Source organism: Prosopis cineraria, unplaced genomic scaffold (genome assembly GCF_029017545.1).
Source record: "Prosopis cineraria cultivar Desert tree isolate PC_DT_omini unplaced genomic scaffold, ASM2901754v1 PC4, whole genome shotgun sequence".
Lineage (NCBI taxonomy): Eukaryota > Viridiplantae > Streptophyta > Magnoliopsida > Fabales > Fabaceae > Prosopis > Prosopis cineraria.
The window spans coordinates 2,620,881-2,642,599 of NW_026555335.1; the positions used below are offsets into that span (position 1 = coordinate 2,620,881).

Sequence of the window (21,719 nt, forward strand, 5' to 3'; positions counted from 1 at the left end):
AACAATATATTTTTGAGTGTGATGTCTTGTTTTTCCAACTAACGATAACAATATTCTCATACTACAATAATGATTGAAGCATTGTTATGTACATTTTAGTATTTAGTAGAAATTAATTTTGTAAGGTTATGTATGTTTTTTATTCTAAGTAAGGACCATGATCCTTAATGGAAATTAAAACCTTAATTGTCATTTTTCCCTTTTTAAAGTGAACTTAGCCATAGTAATACATACAAATCCAATCATCAATTTATTGGTATAAAAATTATTGTTTCTTTACAAAGTAATTGAAAGTTTTATTCTCTATTTTATAATAAAAAGTGATTATTATTTATCTTTTAAAATTAATTTTTACTATACAATTCTTAACGCAATATAATTTATTCATATTCTTTGCCTAATATTTTCTAAGAGAAAACACCTTAAATACCTTTTTTGGATAAAAGAGGAGTAGCCAACCTACCTAAATTCTCCTAATACAAGCCTAATTAACCCCATCAAAATCAATAATTCTAATGAGAGCATTCATGGGTTCAAGAATCAACTACAAACCAAGTCCTATAACAAGTCCTTGCTTAGCGAGGTAATCCGCTGCTCAATTTCATTCTCTATGAGTATGTTATAGATGGATCTCCCAATCAATTTAATAAATTGGTGCACCTTATGCAACAAAATATAGTCAAGGTAATCCACATTAGGTTCCATAATATCTAGTTCCAAGGCATTCGTAAAGTCAGTCTGAAGAATTATTTTTTTGAAACCCACATCCCACATTTTTTTAAGTCCAACTAAAATTGACCATAATTCTATATTCAGGCTATCACCTCCTTCAATTTGACATATGAACCTAGAGAAAAAGCTACTACTCTCATTTCGCAACAATCCCCTGTAAGCAGTGATGTTTTCAGTGAAAACATAGGCTCCATTAACATTGAGTTTCAACCACCCCTCCTCTAGCGAACTTCATCCCATCACATTTGTGATCATCAAGGAATTACCTAAAGAATGCTTAAGTACCTTTTGTCATGCCTTACTTGATGACACAATCATCACTTAAGCTCGTGAAATAATCTCATCTACAGTTACAAATTTGCCTTCAAAAATAAAAGTGTTCTGACATTTCTAAAGGCCATGGCAAATAATAATGAACAATGAACTCTAATCCACCTCAAAGTTTGTTGGTCTCTCAAAAACATTACTCATAATCCAATCCTTCAAGCTGAAGTTCATAAAATAATGCCAAGCAAAGCAAGAAAAAGCTTGCGCCATACTATTTGCCAATAAACACAATGTCGAAGGACATGCAAAACCTCTTTAAAGCCATCATGACACAATGGGCAATAATCATCAATACTTAACCCACGCATCTTTCTTATAGAGTTTGTAAGGAGGCTACCTCTATAAGTCAACTAAAGGAACGGGTGATAACATTAAGGAGCTTTCACCCCCTGGTCCCGCCCTCTTTTTGATTGCTACCCTATGTTCAAGAGCATATTATATGCCGATTTAATATACAATAATCCATCCTTTTTCCCCACACCATCTCACAATATCACTATTAGTTACATGCTCAAACCATTTTTTAACTTTCTCCCAAGTGGCTTTAATTCCTACCCAAACATGAGATCCTAAGTGCTTAGCAACAATCTTAAGAATCAAATCCTCACCACATCTGTACTTATCTCTTACCACCTAATTAACCCATTTGTCTTTTAATATCATAATGAAATAAGTTTTTTTTGGTACAATTTTTAAACTAATACGTACTCCCTGCGAACTACAAAGTTACCTAATATCCTTTGTTTTAAACTAAGCAAGGTTTCTAAAAGAAACCCTATATTGTGATCCAAAGTGATTACAACATTCAACTTATTAAAGATACCCATAATTAATTACTCAATAAAAGGTATAATTGGAAAAAATGTAAAGCATATCTAATGTCCTATATTTTGAATCAATCAAAACTTTAAAAAAAACAACTTATATTATTTTCTAAAGGGAGTATAAGTTAAATGATTCATATTCTTAGCCTTGATTTTTCAAAGAAAATACATATAATAGATAACATATAGATGACAAGAAAATGAACGACACAATTAACTACTGTTGTAACTAAAAGGAAACTATATATCTTTCAAAAGAAGCATCCCAGATTCCCCTAGCCAATATTTTGAAGGTTTGATTTCCTAAACAACTTTCTTCTACTTTATTATCAAGATTTCTTTTTCAAATATAAAGAGCTCAATCATTAATCTTTACAAGGCAGAGGAATATACTTTCATATAAGAAGAAAGAGGGTGAACACAGATGGAATATACTTCCATATAAGAAGAAAATGGCTAAATAAGAATAAAAACCTGCTCCTATATATTTGCATCAAATAACTCTACTTGGTTAAATATACTAGAACCTATAACTAACCCAGGAAAAGTGATAAAGCAAAAAGAAAAAAGAAAAAGAGAAAAAAAAATATAGCATTGGCTACAGTACTCATGCTTTTAATCCTTTGATCAGCATTCTGTTGTAAAATTGGACAATATGAAATGAGGATAAAGAAACTGAGCAATAAGAATATTAATTTTTTAAAAAATTAAACAAAGAACATAACATGAGATTAAACAAAAAACTTTGCACTTTCTTTACTAATTTGCACCCTCTTTATAGAGCATTACTGGTTTAAATGACATACCAGCTTCTAAATTGATCTATTTCATAATGATTAATCATATGTGATAAATTTATCATATTTTTTTAGATTAAAATAAAAAATGAAATCAAAATATGGACCCAATGGCATTTTTATGGCTTGGCTAATTAAAAATATAGGCTCAAACGCAAACTTGTTACTACTTAAGATAATCTTTACAGGAGAGAAAATTGTCCAAATTTATGATAATAATCTAGAGAATTATTGTAATCAATTATGAATGTCTGGAGAAAAAAATGTGGCTTAATTTCAAGTCAGAAATCAAAATCATTTAAGAAATCATATAAGACTAGTCAACTTAATTATTTTTCTAGCAAAAAAGAAACCTAATCATTCATTTCATCGGCTCAGTACAACTTCCTTTAATCCTTAACCCAAATAAAACAATATTAAAAAAATGACTACTTGGAAGTAAAAAAGTGGATTCATTAGCATCATCAAGTAGCATGTGTATACATGACAATTAAGGGCTTGTTTGGTAACATGTTCTGAGAATAATTTTTTTTTCTCTAAAACAAAAAAAATTGATAACATTTTCTTAGAAAGTGTTTTGAAAAACATAAAAACTAAATACTATTTTATAGAATAGAAAAATGGAAATATTTTTTAAGTGTTCTGAAATTATTATTTTGAAAAATAAGAGAGAATGTAAAAAAACACTTGTTTTCATTATTTTATATTTTCAAAACATAACAGACCATTCCTCAAAACAATAAAATAAAAGTAGTTTCAAACAACCCTTAAGTATGAACATATTGTAGAAACCCCAACATAATATATTGGAGCATTCTTTTAAAACTAAAATCTACTAATGTATCATAAGTTTAATGTGAACCATAAGCATTTGCTAGAACAAATTCAACAGAGATACTATTGACACAGTGGTGTTCATCAATGGGTGTCTTGAACCCTTTGCCTATAAAAACATGGCCCAATTACCTGTCATAGGCTGCCCATGTTATTGCAGTCCTCCCACCATCAGGGTTTAGCTAAAAATTTATATTTCAAGAATGCTAAAAATTTATATTTCAAGAATTACAATACAGTTATAACAAAGGGTGAAAAATAAATAGTAGGAAAAAAAAGGAAGAAGCAAGTGAGCAATAAATACTCACTGAGCGAATTATGAAACCAAGAAGACCCTCAAAGAAAGCAGGCCAACCTCAACTAGAATCCAATTTGGTAGTAGACTTGTAAGGACGAGTTCCACAACCAGCACAATTGTAAATTACTTCTTCATAAAACTTGTTATATTCTTTAATGCCCCTCAATCTGTAAACAATCAAAACTTAACAAGCTGCAATGCCTATGGTTATAAGATCTATAAACTTAAAGGTCTAGCCTATCAAAGGATACATCCATTGTAAATGTTTAAGTTGACAAAGATTCTATTTAAGTCCTCAATTGTCTTTATAGATGGTCTTGAAATCAAAGTCCAAGGCTAGTTATCTCAAAGATTTTTTTTATAAGACTTCAATTTTAAAGGAATTATGGTTATGGTAAACAAATTTCCAATAAGGAAACATTAAGTAGAGGCTAACAATTTTCAAAGAGTACCAGATGTTAAATATATTTTCAACTGATGTTTGCATATTGACTAGTTTGTTCCTAAGCCTCGATATTCCTAAGAAAAAATACATATGAGGGAGATACATCACTAGTAGATGCATATAGTGATAGTAAATCTCAAGTAGAGCAATAAACTTGGATTCCCTACCTATTGAACAATGTCATGGAATATTAGTACCAATATTAAAATAAATAGCTCACAGCAATGCATTATGCACTTTCTCTTTGTTCTTATTAAAAGCTATCAGCTTATAAAAAAACTTACCTAATTTTTTCACATAAAGGGAAAACCAAAAGCTTGGATAGCATACTATTATTTAGCTAAAGTGCAACCACCCCCTCCCATAGTTTTCTTTACACGAGCATGAAGACATGAGAAAGAAGATTCCAATTACTCAAGTAATAATGAGTTTAGATTTCAAACTATATGTCACTGTCAACGTGCAAGTGAACTAGCAGAAACTTAAATTGGGCATGTGTAAAATCAAGCAAACAAATTAAATTCAAATAAAAAAGAAATCTATTTAAAGAGAGTCAGTATCATATTTGATACAGTCAATAAGAGAGGGGATATACTCTGTTCCTTTCTAATAAAGGATCCTAAACTACTTTGGGAGAGGATGGCCCTCCATTCATCCGTTAATTTCAGGATCGATGATGGATCATCCATTGCTCAGTGTTCTCAAGACACACTTTGTTCGAAAAGTGGCCATCAAAGGTATGATATATCACTGCACTCGATTTACAATTGCGATTGCTCTAGGCCCACATATACTCTAATTTATAGGAAAAATGAACTTGGATAAAAAGTTGGCTTTAGAGTCATTTATTTCGGCCACACTATTGTGGTTATAAAATCAATACGTTGCCTTTTTTTAAGTCCATTTTTTCTTGTATTTTTATTTAAGGATAATTGAATATCTAGTACTAATAAGTGAATTTTTTTTTCCTAAATCATTTTTTAAAGAAGTAAAAGTTAGTTGTGAACTTAGATGTTATCTAATGACATGATAGTGAGAAGATCTGACTAACCCCATTTTTGGTTATAAGAGAAAACAAAATGCATGTTCCTTCTTTTTCTTGACCAAGAAAAAAATAGGGCATCGATTGTCTCTTGTTAAGAAAATCTTGATCCTCTTCTTGCCTTCACAAGAGTAAGGTTGGATAAAAAATGCTTTACCCTTGAGAGAGCAAGACAATGACTAGGACTTCTCACCAAAGAAGTGTCCATGTCCAAAAGATACATGTTCATTTTTTACCTCTTTAATAATAAAAATGTCTAGTATTAAAAATGAAATTATCTAAATGTGATAAATATAAAAGTAACAAAATCATAGAGAATAAACTAGTTATGAAATATTAAAATTAGAAAGATTGATTGAATAAAATAATTGTGGAATAAATATTTTTATCATATAAAGCATTGATTGAAGCACGTTAATATTGCTGAAGCCTTAAAGGTAAAAGAGTGGAATAATATATAGTTAAGGGGCAAAAATATCTAAAAAAATTTCCTAAAGGAGCACTCAACAATTAAAGTCTGGGTTTAGTTTTGAAAAAAAAATGAACCAAAACAAATCAATCAATTCATTAAAGCTTAAAACCTATTCAGTTTTTCTCTCTAATCAATTTAGTTTAGTTTTTTTGAACAGTTTGGTTCGACTTGGTTTAGGTTTGGTTCAAGTTTTTTTAATGAAATATTTTTTTCATAATCAATATATCTACATATTTACTGATAATTTTTAACTATTAATTACTATTTTCAACAAAAAAATTCTTAAGGATAATAGAACACTTATTTTAACAATTAATTAGCACATTTAACTATTGAAAGCTAATATATTATTTTTGAATACTTGATTATAAATTTAAAAAATTATCATATATATTTGGTTAATTGTAATAGATTTTTTTATTAATGATTTACAAATAACTAAACTTAAGAAAGAGAAAAAACTTAGACAAATTTATAAAAAATATAAAATAAATATAACAAAGTTTGGTTTAGTTTTATTCATGTTTCAAGAGATAAAAACTTGAATCAAACTAAACCAATTAGTTTTGTCAAAAGAAAAACTAAACCAAACCCTATCTATAATCGGTTTTGATCAATTTATGTTAGTTTGATTTGTTGTAATCAATTTGAATCAGTTGTAAATACCCTTACTCATTACCATTACCTTTTAGAAGGATTAATATTGCTTGGAAGTATTAAATTATAGCAATGATGCTTTTTTCCAACTTCTGATCAACGTTTGACTCTCGATTGAGTAAAAGACAACTAATGTGGTCATCATCTCACACTTAACCTCTCACAACTTGCTATTACTCTCAATCCATCCTAATAAAATGGCTCACGTTCCACTTTTTGTGGTCGAAAATTCTATGAGGCCACACCATCTTCTCCTACCTTTCTTGTTGAAAAAATTATTCACTTCCTTAACCATGTCCAAACAAGTATCTGTAATCGTTGTGCTCAACCACATCTTAATGTTGCCAATCTTAGTCGGTGTTGGAATCTTTTTGTCACCTCTTTTGAATTTTGGTGATGAAAGTGAGTCGTTGAGCTAATCGACCACATCTTTAAGAACATTTCTACAAACACTGAGGCGATCTGTATATTATGGTCTTTTACATTGCTTTTGAGCTTCATTAGGTAGCCTGTAAGCTTCAAAAGCTTGTCAATGGAAATTTGAATAGAGAGCTTAAAGAGCAATTCAAGGTCGATGGTTTTGGAGTATGTGGGGAAAGAGGAGATACATGAGTTAGGATACCAAGTCACGTCACAAATGGCTTTGATTAAAGTTTCTAAAGTTAACCTAGCAAATTGAAGTCATGTGGCAAAGCCAGGTGTTGTGTCATTATACTCAATTAGTCAATGTTAGTCAAGCATCAGAAAAGGATGACATTTCTCACCTTTTAACACTTATAAGGTAACATTACTCCTTTTAAAAAGTAAAGGTCTTGGGTGCTCATTTGAAAAATTTTTTAAGATATTTTTGCCCATTAACCTAATAATTATAATATAGTTCATAATGGAACGAAGTTAACTTGAACACGAGTGATTTGAGAGATGCTCAAAATAATAACATGAGGTGCCTAATAGATGCCACAAACACAGCGTCGCTTGCATGGATTAAAATCTTAGCAAGTTAACATAGTTTTATTTTTTTAAAATATAACGACTAACAATTTAAATGATTAAAATTGTGACAAAGCTATAGAGATTGAATAATATAGAATTATCAAAAGTCACAAACTGGATTTTAAGTTTAAACTAAGTTAAATTATGAAGACCAAACAATTAATTTTTTCTATTGGCATTCACAATTGGGTACATCAATATTATTTTCTACTCTTTGACATGTAAAATGATTATACTTATAGGCATAAATTTTATGTCTATACATATTGAGTTGAGGGAACTTTCTATTTCATATTTGAGTTATTTCCATTTAATATTAAAACATAATAATTAGTCAATGAAAAGAATATTCCATTAAAGAAATTATGACTTATTAGTTATAATAAACAAGTATGTGGTCGAATAACATCAAGTTCTTGAGATAGAATATTGAATTAGAAATATAATTGCACATGAAACTTTGATACATACACTGAGTGTAACAGGATGAGGATTAACCATTTACAATATTGTGTTGTGATCTTCTTTCTCATTTGACTAGAGGCTACCTACCTACCTTATAGTCATTCATCAATTAGTCACCCATTGAATTAAATCTACACCTTTACTCGAGCTGTCATTTCCTCAATAGGTTCTGTATCATTTAATGATTCATATGTCAGTTCAATTACCTAAAAATTGGGACCACTCAATACTCTACAGTTCAGAGAACCACATTCTCATGATGTTCCTCATAATTGGGATCATAATATCAAACTAGCAACTTTAGGCAGCCTAATAAAAGTTCCTCTGTTCTGATTCAGTGATCAATGAAGAGGGAGAGAGATAAGAATTTTTGTGCTTAACAAGTAAACAAATGATATAGTTTATGTGTTTGAGAATGTTAATTGAACAAGTTTAAAGAAAAAACCCAACCCAAAAGACTAGTCTATTAGATGAGAAAACCCTTTTGAACTTACATACCCTACTTATAAGGCTCCCTGATGTAGGACTCACAATTGGGTGAGAGAGAGGTTGAAAAGAAAGTAAATCGGGTCTCATACTCTCTTGTGTCCCTCAATCCTAAAGGTATGGTACATGGTAGAGAATATTGATTCAAGAATGACTAATAAGCCTACAATAACAATGTAAAGGGCTTAAAAAGAATAGATTAGAGAAAAGTACCCTTTAGGAGAAATTGCAAAGAGGCATGGTGAAGCTTCCATCGAGCCTCCCTCTTCATTTACTATTAAAGAAGAAAACCTCAATTTCATGACCATAAAATTCAAAAGAAAAATAGATTGAAAGGCCTACCCAGAGATGGGACTACTGTTGCTATACTTCTCATGGAGACTAGATGTTAACAAGTCATCTCCCACAAAATGATGAACATTAGATGTGGTTGGAGATATCTCAAGGGTTCCTTTCTTAGTCCTTGCTAAAGCACTAACATTGATCTCACTTGATGCCACACGTGTAATTGACTACAAGATCAAAATTAAAGACATTATAAATAGTTAATAAATAATGAACAAAATCAAATGATTAAGCTACCAGTATCAAGTAAGACATATATTGATGTTGGCAAAAAAAAGACATGTATTAATGAGATTTTGTATATTTAATTAATAGTTTTTTACTAGGTGAGTACATAATAATGGCAATCACAAGCAACCAAAGCTAACTAAAACTCATCATTTTAGAGACCCAATAAATGCATCAATATAAATGAAAATTAAAGTCAATAATTAATAATAATCATCGTATATATAGAATAAGCTTAAAATAACTCCCTGTTTGCCCTCCCCTTCGTCAAGGGTAAACCCCAAGTATCCTTAGTAGGGTGGAGAGTAGGACCCTCTCGAGCCCATTTGCTCAAGCAAGGGTACGTGATAGCACATTATCCTTATACCTTCCCAATGATCAAATTCCTAAGGACTTGGCGTAATATACACCCTTAGGGTTTGATCTCACAACCTCTTCTACTTAACGAAGAAGTAGGAAATATAATATTAGTACCACTGAGCTATAAAAAAATGACATTTGTGGTACTAATTTCATGTTACCCCCTTCAATCCCACAACGTCTCCTACTTAACGAAGAAAATGACACTTTGAGGATTACCCTTGAAGAAGGTGAAAGGCAAACACTCTACTTAGGTCATTTTCTTACCATCTAATAAGTTGTAAAAAAAATTGATTGCCTATTAATTTAAAATCCTTAAATAACAGGCCTTAATAAACAAGTTTTAAGAAAATAAATCCAAATAAATATCCTATTTATCCTTACATTAGACAAGCCTTTGATATGAACGATGATAATTGTAATATCATCTGTTCGGACATCATGATCTAACCATTGTTTATATGATTCTTCAATAATTGCAGCACATGCGTCACGGGGATCCGTATAGCTTGCTGCCTACATCATAATAGAAAACATAGAACTTATCAAGCGAAGGACAACATTCATAACATAATGGGTATTTTGCCCACTTTTACATTATGACCATAATAAGTTAGGTTCGATCTAACAGAATTAAAAGTATCAATTGCTCAAATAAGAAATGCTGATCTGTGCAAGAATTGTTACAAATAATAACCAAGAAGTAAGTTTCCAGATATCAATAACAATGCTACATACAGTAATACACCATGTTAGATATCATCAGTTGATTGAAAGTAATGAAAGATCATGTAAGAATATTATCAGATAGTATCCTACTGCTTGAACTACATAGAAATGTTGTTTAGAAGTTTATAGAATTGTAGCTAGTGGCACATTTAATAAGCAAATAGATATGCACATAAAAAAATCAAAGATAAGAAATTTATAGTAAACATTTTATCGTTTGAATTTTGATACGCCAATCTTACATAAGAAAAAATTGGCACATAAAAGTTTTAAATCTAAATAAGAGGAATTATCATTGAAGTCTAATGATGGAGACAATACATGCTAAAAAAATAGAATAATACTAATAAGAAAGACAGTTATGTATAGACATAACTGAGCATTAATTGATAAATGATATAAATAACAATTACAGTATGATTAAACATAGCAAAGAGAGATGTGCATTATGCCAAGCAAAATATATCACAATTTGAAATGGTAGTTTATATTTATGAAACAATAGTAATTTCAAACAACCTATGGTTGCTAAATTCCTTTAACAAGGGGCTATTGCCGTGAAAATCTAGTATTATTCTAAGAGTGTTTGTCCTAGTATACCTACTTCCTTCTATAGATAAGCATCTATAGAAATTTTGCAACACTATGGAGCCATTAACATGACCACCTATGAAAAGTATAGCATAGCTGTTCTAGTCAAAAATGAAAAAAATAGAGCATAAATCTTCATGTTTAAGTCTTTTATTATAAGGGATATATCTTTTTGTCAATAAAGAGAAAATTTAGAGATAAAAAAGATTTGCACAATAGGAGAAGATGTAATAAGTCAAAATCTAATGGTTAATCAAATTTTTCTTCCAACAAAAACAATGACTATATAATTAAATCAATACAAGTAGAGAAATCACTAAGAAAGTAAATGGAACAAGTGTCATACCACATCAATAACAGTTTGGCTAGATAGGAACTCAAACACACCATCACTTGCAATAACAAAAAATATATTATTAGGTGTAAGCCGAACCACTGACACTCTGGAATAGTGATGACACCAATAGTCTCTGCTAAACTATCCCCTACACTCCTTGTAAATGCAACTCCAGGATTCATGTTATCTGGAAGCCACAACCATGGAGGATCATCACACTTGATCTCTTCATCGCCCCAAGTCTGAATATTTGGATCCTTAAGCCCTTCCACTTGCCCAAAACTTAACACCCTGGCTCCACAAAGCTTTACTCTCTCATATTCATCTCTTCTAAATGGTGTTTGATCATAGGACAAATCCTCAGCAACAATGCGATTCCCATCCTTCACAGCTAGAACTGCTCGCGAATCACCAACATTAGCAACATATAAAATGTCTCCAATAATGAGCGCTGTAATTGCAGTAGTACCGCTCATGGAATCATCAATGTTAGAATTACGCAATTCTTGATTAGTTGATATAAAGGCTGAAGTATATGCTTTTACAGGGTCATCCAATAATGTGAGATCATTTGATAATGTCTCTATCAACTTATTTTTAGCAAAGTTCGAACATCGGCTACCATATTGGCCGTGCCCATCATAGACACCAAAGAAATGTATACTTGGGTTGCCTTGAATTTGTGTCCTAATGCAATAACTATCTTGGTTTTCTTTAGTTGGACTATCATGGTAATATCCTCTCTGTGTAAGAACTGAGTATTCCAAGGTGAAGTTGTGGGATGGAATGGGAATAGACTTCAATGATTTTTGGGTGAGTATGTGTTTCTGCTGGGAATAGGAAGGACTAAGTTCTTGATGGTTTATGGAGCCACCCTCTGATGGCGACCAATGGCGGCTACAATACTTGCCATGGACACAACCCATTTTGGGAAGAAGGGGAGCTATGATATTGGGAAGAAGACTTAAAGGAACCTTAAATAGCTTATCAACAACCTTCCTGTTTACATTAGCATTTATTGGTGGCGAGAGGTAGTAGCAAATAATGAATTATAGGTAGAAAAAGTAGAGTGGTTGCTTCTATAGCTTCACATTATGGCTACTAATGTACTACTCTTAGTTTTTCATGAAACAAAGGTTATGAGAAAGATGGGGAAACCTTAGAAGCAAAATCAATCGAAAACCAAGAGAGAATTGAAGATTCTAAATTGGAAATTGAAGGAGACCAATGTTATTTACCTTACGAAATGAACAATAGAAGAAACGAGTTGGAAGAAAGAACTCACAAATCAAAAGGTTGAGAAAACCTAAAGGGAATAGGCTCACAAATAGTAGAGAAAGAAAAGGCAGAAACATTTAAGGTGTAGAGGAAAGAGAAGGCTTCTTTTAGAATAGAAGGAGTATTAAGGTTGTCAAAAAGGAAAAAAGAATTGTACTTTTCTTTAGGCAATGAGTCTGAGCATAAAAGAAAACCCCAAATGAAAGAAGAGTCTAAAGGGAAGGGGTCACAAGAATGTGTTTGCTCTAAAAGGAATGAGAGAGACAAAGAAGTAGATTTAAGATTCTATGTGTGCATGATTGGTTTTATCTTTTATGAAGCCCTCGTCCCAAGAAAACACCATTATCCACAACACGCAATGCATTGAAATAGACAAGTCTAAGGTTAGAAGAAGTGAAAAAGAATTTTCTTGACATTTATAATTATTTACATGAAAAGATAAAACAATAGTAGTAATATGATTTCAAGATAAAAGAAAATCTATTTAATTATATGAAATTGAAAATAATTTTAAAGTTAAAAAACCAAACAATCAACTATGGTTAATAATAATAGTTTATGGTGATGGTTAATTATGACTGACGATAATTTTCAACTAATATAGTTGACAATAATCATAAATATTATTTAATAATTTTAATGGGGTTCTCAACAATGGTAACTAGAGCTGGCAAATAGTGATAACAATCAACAGTGATAATTAATAGTGGTTAGCAATAAGGAATAGTAGTTGCCAATGATAATTAGTTGATAACCGCTACTAGTACTAAACTAGTGGTAGTTGGAAGTAGCAGTAAGCTGATGGCAACATCAATGGTGGCAATTGGTGATGATGGGTGACAATTGAAGGTGATGGAAAATAGTAACAACCAACGAGAATTGGCAATGTTTGCTAATGACAGTGGTTCACAATAGAAATTAATATTGGTAAACAAATAATGTGTAGAGACAATATATACTATACTAGTGTAGTTGTCAACAGCTAAATATAATTTAAAAAAATAAGATGGAAACGACACTAAATGTTTCTTTATTTTTAAAATAAAAATATTTTAAAGAAAATAATTTAAATGCAAAACAAAAACAAGTTCTTATGTTTTCTATAATACTTTTTTGGTTTAAGGTGAAATAGTTGAGATATTTTATTCTTATAAATTTTGCTCTTTGTTGAGTCAACAAATATATAACTTACTAAAAAATTGCACTGCAACTCCTTTTGTAAGTTTAATTAAACTGCAAATCTATTCATGCAACAGTTAAAAGAGTATTGGATTGATAAGTTTATTACAAGATGATTGGGGTGACCTTAAGCTTTGTCCTACTAAGATTCTATAGTTTTTTCCTTCTTGCTCTTCACAATTACATGAGCAAGTTATTCATTGAGTGGTTTAGAAGATATTCCATTCTTGTATGGAATTTCTTTTACTTCTCTATCGCTTCTTCTTGTGTAAATCCTTACATTGTTTTTTAGTAGAAATTCAAGCTCAAAACATGTAGAATATACTCTACCTAATTTTGGCCTCCCTACCATAACTTAGCCTTTCACTAATTTCATTTCCAATTCAAGTGGTCAACAGTCAACATCAAATTATTTCTTCTAGTAATCTATATTAATTGATTTTGGAATAATTAAGTAATGTCTTTCTTTTAAACATTAACGATGTTTTTGATGATCAATATCTCCATATCAAGTAGAATATAGTATTTTCAGTCAAACTTTGATACCTATTCTTTTTCTGGACATCTCAAGTCAGTATTTGGATAAGATTATTGCTTTAGCTTCCTCAATAAATATGCATATCAGAATCACTTGTTCAAATAAAACAAGTTTGATATTATATCATAAGATAGTTCTATTCCCAGGATATGATTTAAATAAGCATAAGCCATGATATCATTAATTACTGGTATCATTTCAACCAAATCCAGGAAAGTACCTTCCTTGATCTTGTAATCACTACTAAAAAAAATGCTTTTAATGACACCTTTTAAACCAGCCAATATAATTTTCATAAATCAAAGGAAAAATAGAAAAAAATAATGATGCTTGGAAGAAATACTAAGAAAAGCAACATTAAAAGGCATTGTTAAAAATAATGCCGACTCAATATTGGCATGTTTAATTGCCGTTGTGTAAAGGAAACTCTAGTCATCGTCGATTCAATGTTGGCACAAAAGAAGCATCCTCTCTTATATATGGAATTCTTCATGTCTATGGCGTATTGCACACTTTCTCATTCAACATGAGCTCTTTTTTGACAATGTAAGCACTAATGTCCTCTCTCTCGCTCTTCTTTTCTATCTTGCCTTTACGGTTTTTGGAAATTTTGTAGGAAAAGTTAAGTCTTTTTATTTGGGGGCATAAATTTTTTTTTTCCCATTGGAACCGTAGCTTATGTTTTGCTCACTAATATCCAATAGGAACTGTGTTGCACAATTTTATTTTATTGCCATTTGTCTCATTTTTGTTAATTTACTTCTTATAATCTCACAAAATGTAGGTTTTGCTATTGATCACTATTGTTACTGAATAAAAGAGAAGATCAGGTTTAGTTGAGGTCAAACTGTGCATAGCTAGAAAAATTAAAATTTTTTTATAGTGAAAAATGCAATCAATTACTCAAAATAGAATCAAGGACAAATAGTATTAAAAAAAAATGAAGAGCAAGTCTTCTTTGAACTCTTGTTTTAAGAAAACCCCTTCTGAGAGTAGAAATTCTGGTTCACTGCTAGGAACCATCACTAACAAAAAGGAAGAGGAAACTCATAAAGCTTTTTCAGGATAAAGATGAGGCTAAAGATAAGAAGAACACCTTTAAGCCCAAAACATAGGCGATGAAAATGAAGGAAAAAACCTTCTTACATGAATAGGAGTCAAAATGTTACCCAATCCCCTCGTTGTAGAAGAAAAATATATGACTTTGATTGCTTCTTTTTAGTCTTTTTTTCAATAATAGGAAGGGCCTTTGTTTTTTTTTTTTTACCAAAACAGCAACGTTGCCTTAAGTTATTGTGTTTTAATTATAGATTTGTTGATCGGTTAATATGAAGGAAATAGAGAGGAAAAAGAGAATAAAAAAAATAGGAACATATGCCCCTTACCAGAACACTTTCTTTCCTAACTAATGCAACAATGTAATGCCTAACAGGCTTGAGTGAATTTCCATTACTTAAAATCTTGAACTTTCCATCCAAGAAAAAGATATCTTTTTTTACGTGATGTTAAATTAAGTTATATTTTGAGAATAAAAGGCAATATTTTTAAAACTAGACTGAACGATAAATTGAAAATATCAGCGGGTTACAATTGTCATGATTTAACTGGTTAGATTAAGGGCCAAACTAGTGACATAATAATTAAATAAAAATAATATTTAAATGAAAAAAATGTGTTAAAATGATCCAACTACTCTGGATCTCGAGTTTTTATCCTAGTCTTCAAAAACCACTCAGGTCAAAATGGGTTAGTTGTCAGAATAAGCCAAATGATTAAATCAAACCGCTATCTTTTTTGGGTGACAGTTTGATCATCCAAGTTGGTCCAGGTCTGAAAACATGGGTAAAAAGTAAAAACTATGAATCTTATGTCCAAAATTATTTGGGCTTGGAGCTGCGAATCATAGAATCATGACCCAATAGTTTTAGTTGGGTTGAGAGACAAAGTTGTCATAAAAATAAAAAGCCAATGAGAAGTGGGCCCAATGAGTTTAGGAGCCCAAAATTTTTTTAAAAAATTTTAAAATAAAATTAAAGTAATGAAAGTGCTGGCTGTGGGGTTCGAACCCACGCGCACTTGTGTGCAGAAGATCTTAAGTCTTCCCCCTTAACCTCTCGGGCAAACCAGCTGCATGACTGTGGGTGGAACAATATTTACTAATGGTAAAATAATATTTCTCAGAGCTTACGCTTTTCCATTTGCAATTTTTTTAGAAACATCGACGGAGTGGAATTCTTTATGCACACATAACACGTTATGAGTGGTTGATTTCAGAAATCCTCTGGTTATTTTATTATTACGAAAACGGTAAACCATGAATTCGGAACAGACTAGTCTCTGTTTTCTTTTAAACCTATATGCGTCGTCTCACCCAAATTCATTTTGGATCACTGTCCCTTTTCTTTTATTTCAGATTTTCTAGAGAACCATAACGCATGTCGAAGGCAGCTAATGGAGGAGCGGGACCTGGGATCCCTCACATTCCACCACTTGGCGGGAAATACTTCTCATGGATATAGGTGGACAGCGCCTGAACAAGGACTGGTACGGTTGGATGTGGATGCATCACTTAGCCACAGCAATAATGCAGCGTCTGGTGGATTGGCTAGGAATTCCAAGGGATAATGGCTAGGAGGCTTTCTCTGCAATCTAGGTAACATGCCTATCACCATAGCTAAGATCAAAGCCACTGGTTATGGTGTGGAACTCAGCAGGATGAAGAATCTAGCAAGGGTAAGGATATACTAGGACTCACTCGATGCAGTGAATCTCATATTCCGAGGGGTATATAGCTCCCATCTATTTTATGCAGAAATTACTGTAGTGCAAGGTATGATTTTTGCACAAGAAGACTCCAAGCTTCTCCGCACTCCTCTTGAAGTGAGGAACTGTGCAGATCATTTGGTCAGATTAGCTCAATAATCTAGTAATGAACGGACTCAACTTGAGGCCATGCCTAGGAAATGCGAACATCTGCTTCATTTTGATATTAGTGGGAATATGTTCCACAGTGTTTAGTTTGTCTGTATTTTCATTTTTTCGTCCATGCTAGCCTTTTCCAATTAAAAAAAAAAAGGATTTTCTAGAGAATCAGAAAAGGTAATTTATAAACATTCTCTTCAATTTTTATTTTAATTGAAAGATATTACAAAGAACTGTTGGCTTTCCGAATTTATATTCTTTTGTTCAATTCAAATCCTTAATAGCACTAATGGATGATATGCCATCTTAAAATATTTAAATTATCATGCATCACACTCTCACAACTCTGCGGTCCAAATTTCATGTCTTGAAGGTGCTTTTTATTTTATTTTTAAAAAAGTTTGGAGGGCAGAATTTTGATGATGTTCTGTCGCAGGCTGTCATGTGACAGATATTATCTATGAGATTATTAATAAAAACTGGATTGACACATACAAGTCCAAAAGATGACCACAAAGAATGCCAATTTTAAATTTCAATAGTTGAAAGAATAAAAGATGTGTGTGTAAACCCAGTCCAACTTTTATCGTATTATCATTTTTAGACTTGATTGAACTACTAGGGAAGAGTTAATATTGGAAATATTATACTTTTAGTGTTCTTAAATCGCATGCATATAATCCTTTTGGCCGAAAAAGATTAATTATAACAATTTTACAACAGCTGAGTGGTGTGTCTACACAAAACAATATTTTGATAGGAAAAAGAGAGAAGAGAAACCACACCACCACGCCTTGTTACAGTTCCTTTACGATTCTGACACTGGTAATGCATCATGCAATTATATTCATGCCCATTTTCATTGTCAAACAGTGACATTTACTGAAGAGTAACCATAACCAGCTGATAAAAAAATATGCCAAAACTGAGAATATTTGCTTGCTTTAATCATGAAGAAACAACGGATCAAGGTGAGAGAAAGGCAATAGGGAAGGAAGAAAGACATAAGAAGAAAGAGGGTTCAATATAACCCAAAACAAGAGAGCACTTTTACACCCACCAGTAGTAGTAGACAAGAAATCAAAAATCTTAGGCGTGACAAGCCTAAGTGGGGTGCATTATCATGATCATCCCAGTATCCCCCCACCCTAACTTCCCATTTTTCATACTATTCCAAAATCCATCCCTAACCTCTTCCACTTTCTTCACCCACTTCTTTTATCTTTATCAATAAGTTAATTATCTCCGAAAATTTCCAGGTAAACCCAATCACAAAAATAGACTAAATCAATGAACAAACACGTGAATATTTATCCATATCTTTCCCTCTGATTTTGCTCCATATTCACATGCTCATCCGTTGGTTCACTCCACAACATTCATCATCCACTGTAACCAATCAATCACATTTAGCCATGTCATTACCCTTCATTCTCTCCTAAAATTTTCAACTAACTCTAACTTCCTAAGCTACAATCCATCTCTCTTTCTTTCCCTCCCCTGCCCTCACCACCGGTTTCTTTATCTTCTCTGGCCTTAAGTACTTTTCCGGCGAGCTGTAAATGTTTGAAAGACAACACTACCTGCTGCTGGAAACTGGTCCATTGCACAACTCCGGTATTTCAATCCCAGAGGCTCCACTGCTCCCATCACATGCGTCCACAACTCATTACTGTAGCCACTGGATGACGTTGTGGCGACTGACATGGTCGCTGGCCGGAATATCTGAACCACCTTCCTCAACACGTGGACTAAATCGTCATTGATGGAACCCACGCATTCGAAGCTTGCATAACTGTAGCCATCCTCTGGGGTGACGTGAATGGTGGAGTACCAATCGCCATCTATGCCATTCATCGAATATCCACATGGATCAAATGCAAAATCACAAATATAAGCTTCTAGGTTGATTTCATTGATGCCCGTGAGCTCCGTCATCTCTTTCCCAGCCGAGTCGCCAGTTTTTCCATCTCCAGGACGCCGGAAAAACTTGCGGGCAAGGACGGGGTCAAGCCCAGTCATACAGATCTCCATAGTGAACAATTCATTTCCAAAGTCACAGGGTATGTGGGATTCATCACTAGCAGTGAAAACATGCCAAGAATGAGATGATTTAGAGGGCATGATCGAAGCTTTTCTATAGCAGAGATTGGCTGGGATGGTTTGTTCCAAGTAGGCGACTTCATCTTTGAAGCTAGTGTGAGGGAAAGGCTGTGACTTTGGGAAGATGAAGCTGCCTCTGGTGTAGCGGCAGGAGCACAGAGTGAGGCCTAGATGATGGTGAGCATAGTAGATCAAGGGAAGAATGGATTTGAGAAGTTGGGTGGTCCCACAAGTCTTGATGATGATCTTCGTTGGGTAGACAAAGAGGCTAGATTCTGATAGAACATAGGCATCAAAGTAAGAGTTGCCAACAGCTGAAACCACCGTGCATTGAACAGCTTGCAGGATTTCTTGTAGTGATTCAAAATCAAGTTTTCTAAGACCCATTTGAAGGAAAGCCGGATCATCACCAAAAAAATGGAGCTCCAGGCGTTTCTCGAAGCCTTCAAAACCAGAGACAGCCATTGGTAGGTGAGAAAGGATGTAATGGAACAGAGCAAAACAGAGTACTGTCAGGGGATAGGGGGATTAAGGCTGCTAATAAGAGAAAGATTTGATTAGAGTGTGGAAGTAAAGGTGATAGAAAGGATAGGCGGTCGATGGAATTTATAGGTGTGTGATTGTGAGCGAGAGTGAGAGTGAGAGAGTGAGTGTGTGGGAACTAGTGAGGGTTTAGAAGAGAGCATGCGGGTCATGGAACCAAGAATCATGATTGTAGGCATAATGAAGTGAATTATGATGATATGCAACAATTTTGTAGTATTTTAAATTTCTGCGAAATCTTCCTCTTCCCAGAGACAGCAACAGGAAACGGAATTTATGCCCACGCTCATCAATTCCTTTGTTTTTACTGTCACTGCCTATTCTACACGTCTATTTTCCACTCACCTCAATTACTTTTTATAACCTTCTAGCTAGCATCCAATAACACTTCACAGTCTCCTTTCCTTTAATGAATATTGGAATAAGGGATTTAAAAACACATCCATCAGTTTTCCAACTCAAATTTATAATATATAGTAATAGAAGTTGAGCAATAACTGATTTAAATGCTTACGAAAAAAAAGTGGCATGTAAAGTAACTCCTCTCTATTGCTTTTAAGAACTTAATCATGGAAAATTTTGATTTATGTCGAAGGAAAGGTTTTACTTTTAGTTAAGAGTATTTAGTCAACCAAATGCAGAGAAATGACAGGCAAAATTTTGTTGAAACCATATCATAAACTTTTTTCTTTTCACTATCACAATATATTGAAATCTCATCAAGCGTCAAACGGGGTTCAATGAGCCAAAATTCTGTGTTTCAACAATAGTATTTGAATGATGGTACTAATAAAAGAAAAAAACATAATCATAGACAAGGGCTAGATGTTTTTTTTACAAGACAACAATTATCATCGTTGACCGTCACAATTAAGGCTACATTACTGGCAATGGAGGTTAAAAACACAGCACAAGTGAGTCATTTTGTAATTTAAAAGTAAAACCATAAGTGAAAGACCCAATCACCCGAGGCTATGTGCTATGAACACATCCTAATATTGATAATGGCTACTGCATAATGGAAAGGTGAAAACAACTCAGTTGATGGAGACAGCATTGTCTATTCCCAGGAGAGCAGGTGCTAATTAACAAAACCTTGACGTGCCCAAAATGTCATCCATATTTTGGGTTAGAATAATAATGATCGTTATGCAGAAGAAAAAACTATGGGGAAATAACAAAAGGAATCAGGCGTGGCAAGTAAATAATGAGAATATCCTTAAATTAGGGAGTCCCGTACGTGAAATGAAAAGCACTCAACATCATTTTTAGTCTTCATGCAATTTCATGTACCTAGGTGGCATTATCATTATTTTATTTATTTTATTAACTTGTTGCCTATGTTTTTTTCCCCAAAACATGGATGCATACTTGTTAAGTGCATCAGCTTTCAAGTTTAAAAGGATTCTCTTTGTCAGCCAAGTGATAGTCTTAAAAGCTTGGGGTTAAAACAATCGAGTAACGTTTACCATTGTGCTGGCCTGAAAGTTGAACTTCCTAAAGATGAAAATTAATTTTGTATTCTGATATTTATGCCATAATTCGAATTGATATGCAGTTCATTTTGCATTTTCTTTTGACCAAACCTGAATTTAAACATGATAACTCTGTTCTAACTTGATCCGACATAAAGTTGATTTGGATCATAATATTTAGCTAGTTTCATATGGGAAGGAACAGTGAATTTGAAGTAAAAGGGAGTAATTAGTGCTTCCTGGTCTTTTAGAGGAAGTTTTTGAAGTTGGTCTGCCTCTGCCCGCATCTAAAACTACCATGCTCATCATGTGTGGTCTCCTTGACTTTCAATTTAAGAGTATTGTCAAGATTATATCAATAATTCGGCAGAAGCTTCTCCTCAACTAGCATAGATAGGGAGAAAAGAGTGATTTTAAAAAAGAAAAAGAAAGGGAAAAGCCAGTATAGTAGCAATAAATGGCAGAAGGGGAGTGAATAAATTAAATTTGGGGTAAAAGTGAAGAGAAAGGCTGGGAAAGGCAATGATGAAAATTTGTGAGTTCAGAATCAAAATTTTCAGTTTTAAGAGGTAGAAATGATGCAGAATGTATGGCGTCATGAATAAAACTTATGGGGTGTGGCTGGCAGCCTCCATTATGACCACAATCCACCTCTCTTTGTAATGCACGCGCACCACCAAACTCAAACACTATCTTCTAAGCCCACACTCTCGCTCTCT

At 32.9% G+C, this 21,719-nt stretch overlaps 1 protein-coding gene, 1 non-coding gene and 1 pseudogene across 2 annotated transcripts; all 3 read right to left on the reverse strand.

The window, feature by feature from the left end:
- Nucleotides 1-7,824: 7,824 nt before the first annotated feature.
- On the reverse strand, nucleotides 7,825-12,272 carry LOC129307710 (probable protein phosphatase 2C 35; annotated as a pseudogene).
- Nucleotides 12,273-16,002: 3,730 nt separating this feature from the next.
- TRNAL-UAA (transfer RNA leucine (anticodon UAA)) lies at nucleotides 16,003-16,085 on the reverse strand. Its single transcript has one exon. It is a non-coding gene; the product is annotated as a tRNA-Leu (tRNA).
- Nucleotides 16,086-17,749: 1,664 nt separating this feature from the next.
- LOC129309957 (S-adenosylmethionine decarboxylase proenzyme 4-like) lies at nucleotides 17,750-19,649 on the reverse strand. The gene has a single exon (XM_054951748.1). It carries the CDS (start codon nucleotides 19,445-19,447, stop codon nucleotides 18,416-18,418), a length of 1,032 nt encoding a protein of 343 aa, XP_054807723.1. The 5' UTR covers nucleotides 19,448-19,649; the 3' UTR covers nucleotides 17,750-18,415.
- Between the last annotated feature and the right edge of the window lie 2,070 nt (nucleotides 19,650-21,719).

Excerpts from the sequence above, each read along its gene's own strand:
- LOC129309957 (XM_054951748.1), bottom strand. The coding sequence starts at position 19,447 with ATGGCTGTCTCTGGTTTTGAAGGCTTCGAGAAACGCCTGGAGCTCCAT.